This window comes from Petaurus breviceps, unplaced genomic scaffold (assembly GCF_028583685.1).
Source record: "Petaurus breviceps papuanus isolate PSGF00001 unplaced genomic scaffold, PetGlider_PUasm1.0 90769, whole genome shotgun sequence".
Classification (NCBI taxonomy): domain Eukaryota; kingdom Metazoa; phylum Chordata; class Mammalia; order Diprotodontia; family Petauridae; genus Petaurus; species Petaurus breviceps.
Genome location: NW_027187341.1, coordinates 11,526,018 through 11,535,009, shown reverse-complemented (window position 1 = coordinate 11,535,009; position 8,992 = coordinate 11,526,018). Strand labels below are relative to the sequence as shown.

The window sequence follows — 8,992 nt, the reverse complement described above, 5'->3', positions numbered from 1 at the left end:
AAGAAAGAAAGAAAGAAAGAAAGAAAGAAAGAAAGAAAGAAAGAAAGAAAGAAAGAAAGAAAGAAAGAAAGGAAGGAAAGAGAGAAAGAAAGAGAGAGAAAGGAAGAAAGAAAGAAAGTTCAGAATTAGGGGTTGGCTGAAGTTTGGATTCTATTTTTATTTGGGAGAGAGATAGGAATGTGGAACAGGAAATAGAAACTATCATCAGTTTGCTTTTAGATATGTTCACTTTGAGGCACTACTGGGCACACCAGGCTCAATAATCTAACCAACTTTCCTTTCTTGAACTAGCTTCCTACAAGAGATAGGAATGAGGCAAGCTTATAACCAACAGTCTGGGGGGAAAAATGACAACTTTCTAAGAACTGTCCATTTATTTTGCTGTTGAAGTACACGACTTGACATTTTTAGTAATAAATCATTCCTCGCTACATTGCTTTTTAACCCTTATGGTCCATTTGCCAACAGGTGCTCATTCACTGAGCTGACACCTCTGTAGGACCAGGTAGCAACTTCAGGAAAGATTGTGCCATCTTGAGACTACTCTTAAAATGCTAGGCTCATCAGAGAATGTGGGGTATATGACTGCACCAATTCCCAACAAGCTTCTAAAGTTACAAGACCGGGTTGGGAGTAAGGGGGTGGAAATGGAAAATCTTACTCTTAGGAAAAGTTCTGTTTTAATATTAGGGAGTAGTGAAATCCAAAGATGTTATAGCTTTTTTTGGCTAAATTCTATAATTTTCACCAAAGGTAATATTTCTTCTGAAGAACAAACACATCATTTTGTTGTCAGGAAAGCAACTGTCCAGTGTAACCTGATGTTCTTCTATCCCACAAAGGCATTTGAGGTTGAGAACATTTAAGGTCAGTTTTCTTCCACCCACCCAAGTCAATCCACTAAGGCCAAAGACCCAGGAGGCTTCACATGAGTTTTAAAGACCCAGGAAACAGTATGACATAGAAGAAGAAGAAAGAAAAAAATCCTGTGCTAGGGCTTGGGCACCTGAGTTCAAATCCCATCTCTGCTACTTGTTCCCTGTGTGACTGGGCACTCTGGGCTTGTTTTCTTCTGTAAATGGGGGTTTGGATCTAAATTATATAAAATCCTTTGCACTCCAAATTCTGGGATCTTTTGTTCTCAGAGCAGTCAGGAAATACTAAAGATTCTAGCTTGACTTACTTCAGGGCGTCTCACTGCACATCATGAAAATCCTATTTAATTGTTGAGCTGGTGCAATTACTAAGAATGTGGGTGAAATAATTGCTGCGGCTACAAAACCCCACCTTCCACAAATCCTGACAGAGGGGTTTTGCATTCTAGAACCAACCAGCCTGGGAAGAGTCTGCCAGTCACTGCTGTTTGGCATAGATTCTGCCTATAATCAGATTACAACCTGTGCCAAGGAAGAAAACAAAAAAAGCATCTGGAACCACTTGCACACATGCTCTCCACATAAAGTTCTACAAGTGTGAGAAATCCAAAATCTCGCCCAACTCTGGTCCACAGAGGTCAAGGAAGTACAGAGACATCGGTGCTGGGCAGAGATGGCCCCAGAGTCTGTTACAGTCGGAGAGAGGGGATGGGAAGTGGAATGAAGAGTGGGAAGACCGCATGCCCCCTGGTAAATTTACCTTTACGAGGAACCACTAGTGGAGAGGACAAAGATGGCGTTGAGACTGTTGGGGAATTCAGCTTTTCATCACTGCAGCTGAAACTGTGCCTATAAGGGGAATCTGCACCTTTACGGAAAAGAGCACAGAAGACAATTAGAATGAAGATAGATTAATCACGAACAGTCATAAGTACAGAAAAAAGAAACAAAGTCTTAAATCTCCAAAGGAAACAATATCTGCATTTCCAGGTGTGTGTATGTGTATATATACACACACATACATGTATACAAACATATCTAATAGCTAATAATAACTGACAATGATTAATACTTTAGGCTTTTATAAAGCATTTTATATAAATTATTTCATTGGATTATCACCAACTCTGTGAGTTAGATAATTCAGGTATTGTAATCCCCATTTTACAGATGAAGAAAATAAGGCACAAAAAAGGCTAAATTACTTCCCCAAGGTCATATAGCAAGTAATTATCTGGGTTGGAATTAAAACCCAGGTCTTTATAGTATATACATACATATATACATATATAATGTGTGTATAGTAATATCTATATGGGCTAAAGGTCTGAAAAGCACGATAGTGATTGGTGATTTATTACTAACAATATTATGTAAAATAAATGAGCAACTCTTTAAAAAGTTGACAGCCTGAAGAAGAGCAAGAACTAGGTATATATGTGTCCATGAATAAAAAATATACATGCATATGTTCTCTCTAAATATATACATAATATACAGACACAATTTTATATGATTTTGATTTCATATCTATATGCGTGTGTATGAATATTATAGATATAAACATGTATCACTCCATCAATTATTTATTGAATGCCTACTATGTGCCAGGCTCTGTGAATACAAATGCAAAAAAAGAATCAGCCTCTGACCCCAAAGAGTTTATATTCTATGATGGAGGATATGTACAATATATACATATTAGTACATGAAGTAACGATTATATAATTACATAACGATTGTTATGAATTGATTCATTTTTACAGCCCTCAAAGGTTTACAAAGTGCTTTCCTCCCTGCACTCCGGTGCAATAAGTGTTACAATGAAAACTCCCATATCCACCACAAATCAAGAAGGATATGATGAGATCCTAACAGGTGCCTCTATTCCAATAACATGCAGAATTCCATTGGGATAGCAGGGATCTCTGTGTCTGTCACATTCAGCCAAGTCAATAATAGCTTTGGTTGTTTCAGGTGTGAAATGTTTTTTTCACAAGTGAGGCAACATTTCTCTATGCAGGGATATACTAATAAAGAGAGACATTGTTTCTAGCCCCTCCTGTGCCAGATGATCTGAGTTCCCCTAAGAACTTAGGCACGAGGAAGCCTGGTCTTGTGACTAGATCCTCACTCCTTTCTCCAACAGCATTTCCAAAGGTCCTTCGATGAACCTTTACCTGGGCAACTGTATCCTAGGGCTGTTCCTCCTCCTAGATTTATCATCTCTTGGAGTTTGGTGAATCAAGAGTGAGCCTAAAAGCCCTGGAAGAAGGGTTCTAAGCCCTTTGGCTTTCAGGAATAAGCATTTATCCCCTGACTGAACCTACTACAAGGCTACTTGTCTCCATTTCTTCATTTACTCTAACTTACATCAGAATTTGAAGAAAGGTAGATGCCATACAGGTAACATCAGAGACACCAAGGCAATGGAGTTAATGGAAAGCAGTTGAAAATCAGCCTGTTTGGTCTCAAAGATATAAAAAATAGCATTTTCATCCCTTCTTTGCAGAAGTGAGAGACTATGGGTATGGACTATTGCATATTACTGTCAGACTTGGATGATATGTTAATTAGTTTTTCTGAAAAAAAAAACTCTCTTCTGTTTTTGTTACAGTGATATCTCTCTAGATAAGAGAAGGAGGAGGGATATATTTAGAAATAAAGGTGATGTGAAAACAAAAAGAAATCAATCATTTTTAGAGGTAGAGAGTCAGGAAACTCAGATTCTAGTCTCAGGCTCTGCCACTAAACCTTGTAACCTTTCTGGGCTAAGTGTCCTCATTTATAGGAACAGGCAATTAGACAAAGTAAGAAACTTAACCTCTCAGACTCAGTTTGCTCATCTGTAAAATGGGGATATTGTTAGGAAGATCAAATGAGATGACCTATTTAAAATACTTTACAAACTTTGACACTCTATACAAATGCTAACTATTATTCTCTTCTTGTTCTAATACTATATGAGGTCCTTATTATTAATTAAGGCATGCCCCCCCTGTGATTAAGAAAGGGAAAAGATACCAATCACTTCTTTATATATGCAGAAGCCATGTTTCTAAAGTTCCATTAAAAGTTCCACAAAAAAAAACAGACTATTTTTTTAAAATGCAAAATTAAAAAGTTCCATAAAAAGCATATAAAATTAAGTCCACAAAATTAATCAATAACCAGTATAATTTGGGGTAAGGGATAGATATTAGCATGTCCATTTGAGGGGTAAAGTCAGTATCTGGAAACAATGTGAATATTTGACTAAAGTTTAGAAACGCCTTTTACTTTGCTTCTGGGAGAACTTTAATACAAACTTATGGCCCTAAGCATATTTTTACAGCCAGGTTATAGTTGTGATGGAAAACACAGGCAAATTCAACAATGGCAATATAAAACACAATATTAGCTCATAGTCCTTTGAATGAAAACCCTTGTGGCCAAAACCCAGACACTCCAATGAACCAGCACTCAACAGCAGCCAGACACCCCTGCTCCTAAAAGTTCCACAGGAAACTGATGCTGTCCTGACCTTCCCAAGCTGGTCTTGCAAAGGAAATTCGGAAATGGCATTTCAATCCAAGGCCCCAAGTATGTGAAATTATGCCCAGTAACACAATTTCAAAGCACCTATTTAAAGAAATGTGACCTTTCAGTGAATGTTTTAAGCCAGGACTGTATATATAATCAAACAAACTTCCATGAGTTTATACAGTTCAGACCTCTAATCCCAGGGACCCATATTTATGTCTGTTCACAGCCGCCAAACTCCATAAAACCTGAGCCTCTACAGTTAGTAGATTAGACTAATAGAATACCAAACTGGGAGTGCATAGGTACTAGTCTTATCTTGTCCTGTACAACCTTGGGCATTCGCCCTCATTTCTCTATGCCTCAGTTTCCATATATGTAAAATGAGAGCATATGTACCTGCCCTTTCCCTGTCTGTCTTTGAGCTATTACAATGTCATGGAAACCCCTTGGAGGAAAGAGCCTCTTAAAATTATTTAATGCACACATATGTATCTCAATGAATATTATATAATTATTTTTAATTAGACAGGCATGGTTATTTTTAACAAGCAGTATGAATCAACTCTTTTGCCTCGGCCATTTTAGAAGTTAGAAAATCTGTTTGTCAGCGTCTACCTGAATATGTAGAATACTTTTTTTGTCTTTTTTTTTTTTTGGAGGGAGGAAGGCAGGGCAATTGGGGTTAAGTGACTTGTCCAAGGTCACATAGCTAGTAAGTGTCTGAGGTCAAATTTGAACTCAGGTCCTCCTGACTCCAGGGCCAGTGCTCTATTCACTGCACCATCTAGCTACCCCCTATAGAATACATTTTTAACACAACTTAAAGGGAAGTTTAATACCTTGAGAGTCTGAATCAGGGGTGGGAACCTGTAGCCTAAAGGCCTTTTGACTGAATCCATTCACTGCACTTGAGGACCTAGAGGACCACATGTGGCCTTGAGACTACAAGTTCCCCACCTCAGGGCTAAATAAATCCATTTTTAGCATCCAATCTTGATCCACCAAACCAACACATCCTTCCCTACATCTTGCCCAGCTCATTCCAAAATCACCAATCTCTAGATGGAATGGGGTCCCAAGGCACACACTCTAAAGTAGTAGCAGTCAGGGTAGAGTCTGCAAATGTTAAACCAAGTTACCTAGAAGAGATTCACTCACATACCACGCCCCCCTCAACAGTAACCCACCCCGATGTTTGCTCAAATCCCCTTAACATTCCCCTTTCTAGTGGCAAAAATGCTTTTTTAAAAACTATATCAATAGCAGGGCCAAGCAAGGGTCTTAAGGAGTCCCCAAACAAATTATTGGCCTATTACAGATTCTGGCTTTGATGCTGATTTGATCCAAGCTTCTAGTTCATTGCAGATAGGAATACAGAGGAAGAACATCTCTTCAGGAAGGATATAGAAGATGGAAGCCCACAAAAGATCACAGCTGGAATTTTCACCATAGACTCCCTTCTCTTCCTCAGAAGGTCTTATAGGCAGTGACCTAAAAACTCATCAGAAATTCAGGTTGTCTCTAAGGCAAAATTGTAAGTAAGAGAAGTTTCATAGGGTCACAGATATAATGCCAGGAGAGACCTTAGAGATGGTCTAATTCCACATCCCTCATTTTACAGGTGAGGAAACTGAGGCCCCAAGGTAACAATGCCAGGATTCGAACTCAAGTCCCCTGACTCTAACACTTTCTTTCCACTGTACCACAGTTAGTAACCAGTGAAGCCAAGAAGTCCTCTAACTCAAATAAGAAGCCTCTTCCTCTTCTTTTACTATTCTTTGACCTCCTTGCTCCTTCTCCTGGTTCTCATTCCCTCTGAGGTATCCAATGCTTCAGACCTTTCCTATTTCCCTCCATTCCCCAAAAAAAATTTTCCTATTTTATATCCTTCACCCCTTTTTACTTCAAATCCCTATTTTCCTCTAGGCAACAGCTAACTAATATAATAAAATAACAGTTAACATGTTCATGGGCATTGTTGTGGTCATAGGACACAATCCCAGGCAAGGGACAGTATGGACACAAAGCCTCAACCCAAAGAACCATTTAATTCTAATAATGGTCATTTCAAAGCCCCTGAACCAGCTACCCTCTTCAGCCCTAAAGGCATGGCTAACTTACAAAGATATCTGTCCCAATTAGACCCTTTTTAAATGAATCAACTTTATTTTCTCTAGTTGGAAATCTCAAACTGAGTGCAAATGACTTCATTTTTTAAAATACCATGAAGAAGTATTAAATACCTGAACATTACTAGAGTTTGAGGAAGTTAGTTGGGTAGAGAAGCAGAATACAAGGCTTTTTAAAGAGGGAGGTGTGTTGTTTTAGCTTGGAGAGGAGGAAAGGGTAATTCAGGGTTAGTGCTAACATTTTCTATTTCAGAACAGAAAGAAGCCACAAAACATAAAACTTGCCCAAAACTCTTACAAATATAGAACTACCACCCCACAAGTTTCAGGCAAGTGAACTATAGTAATTAACTGAGTGGAAAACCTTAGACCTGTTCGCCTTTTGTCATAGGGAATGGAGGGGGAAGAGAGGGGCATCATCTTCTTTGGTGTCTGTGTTCCAGTGGTCCAAATAAGTAAAATCTGACCAACATTGCCATCAGCTACTCTTCTGAGACAGCTCCAGTCCTGTCAAGGCGTCAGGACACAACAAACCTCCCACTCAGATTGCCTAATAATATGACCCGCACATCATGGGATTGGCATGAGTATCCCAAGCCACCCAGGACAATGTTTACTTTGCCAGTGTCTAGAGACAGGACTCAGCCTTCAGCCTCATCCTAAAAGCAGGTCATTGGCACGTGAATGCTAATCATGGTAATGACACTCACTATTCCCAAAATAAAGGTCTCCTGCCAGTATCCCGCCCAATAAGAAGCAAAAGCAAACTTTCAAAGGTCCTTCAAATTTCCTTCCAACCCCTAGGTTATACTAGATAAGTCAAGAGTAGTCCTTTCCAACAGTTCCTCATTCCTTAAAAGCTTCCTACAGTCTTCCTCAGCCTCTGATTATTTTAATTTCATTGCCACTAAAAGGTCTGATATTATCTGCTCAAACTCAGGACAGCATAGGTTTATGGGAAAGACAGGGAGAGGGAGTAATTCAATTCCAATCAACTTAACAATTTGTGGAGAAGGAATCAAGAAAACAGTGCTATCCATATGAAGGTACTGCCATGAGCTATTTTAGTGTTCAGTCCTATTAGGACACCAACTTTGAAGCTGGAACAGGAAAAGTATTGGCTCACTTAAATGTTTACTTCTAGCCACCCCACCCCTCCATCAAGTGCACATACTAGTCTGCAACTGTAGGACTAAGAAGGAATGTGTGCTATGTTTATTTTCTCCTTAGGATGAAAAACACCCTTGATAGGGTTTTTTCTTTTCTGATTGCTCAGATAATGGCACCATTTTGATCTCTCCTTAAAAGTTGAGTTGGAGGTATGGAGGGGGTGGTAACTTACAAAAGAAATGGGGAAAAGTCACAATGGTATTGAGTTTACAGCTGGATATATGTTTTAATATGTGAGAGAGATCAATTACTACAATCAACATTTAATATCATGAAGATGAGATGTGATTTGGCAGAGATTCAGATCTTACTGATAAAATTGATAGCCTTATTAGCTGTGTGACCATGGGTGAATCGCTAGAAACTCTTGGAGTCTCAGATTCTTTACCTGGAAAGACAGATACAATAATACCTATAGTGCCTACCTCACGGGATAAGATGCTTCAACAGGACCTGAAGATTTCCTATCCGTTCCTCAGGAGGCATTTTCAAAGTTGGTGATCTGAGGTTGGCCAGAGAATATAGCTTACTGTTAAAAGCTTACATGCTGGTAGTGGTGACCCTGTGGTACCAGGTCCCAGAGCTGTTAAAAGGGGCCGAGGAACATGACACTGCAATGCACATGTGCTTGGTGGGATATATATATGCAGATCTATTAAGTTAGAAGCACCAATTTCCAAGGAAATCAGATTGACCAGACCAATAAAGGCTTTGGATTTGTTAGGTTCAAATGAAAGGATATAAATAAAGCATTTTGCACACAAAAAAGCATTGTCAATTATTATTAAGTGATGGAAATAAAAGTTTCAGGAATATGCCAAGGTATTTTTTAAATATGAACTTTCTGATCTAAATAATCATGTTCCAGTTTTACAAATGGAGGACCAAGGCACACCAATATCTCAGTGTTTTGCCTATAGTCCCTGTGTAAGTCAGTGGGAACACCTAGAGGTCCTGACACGATCTTATGACTGTAGCCATGATTCACCACCTTTTAAAAATAACCAAAATTGTCACTGAGGCATCTTGACTAATATCTTAAATGAAAATTCAGTTCATTTCAGGAGATCTGGGTTCTGTGCCCAGGCTCAGCACTTTTTTTTTTGGCCTTTCTTTGTATCCTTAGCATTTAGCACAAAATCTGGCATACAGGAGGCATTTATGTGCTTTTTGATTCAAATTCACTTATTGCTAAGAAATCTTAGGTCTTAAATGAGACACTCTGATCTCTACCACTTATTTTTTCCCATTTGGTAAGTGGATATATGTGGCTATTAAAATTTTAAACTGCAC

At 38.8% G+C, this 8,992-nt stretch overlaps 1 protein-coding gene across 1 annotated transcript in view; it reads right to left on the bottom strand.

Moving 5' to 3' along the window:
- Positions 1-8,992, bottom strand: part of RGCC (regulator of cell cycle) — a 16,565-nt gene that overhangs the window by 3,090 nt on the left and 4,483 nt on the right. The window contains exon 3 of the mRNA XM_069068650.1: positions 1,636-1,743. Coding sequence (XP_068924751.1) covers positions 1,636-1,743 — 108 coding nt within the window. The remainder of the gene's footprint in view (positions 1-1,635; positions 1,744-8,992) is intronic.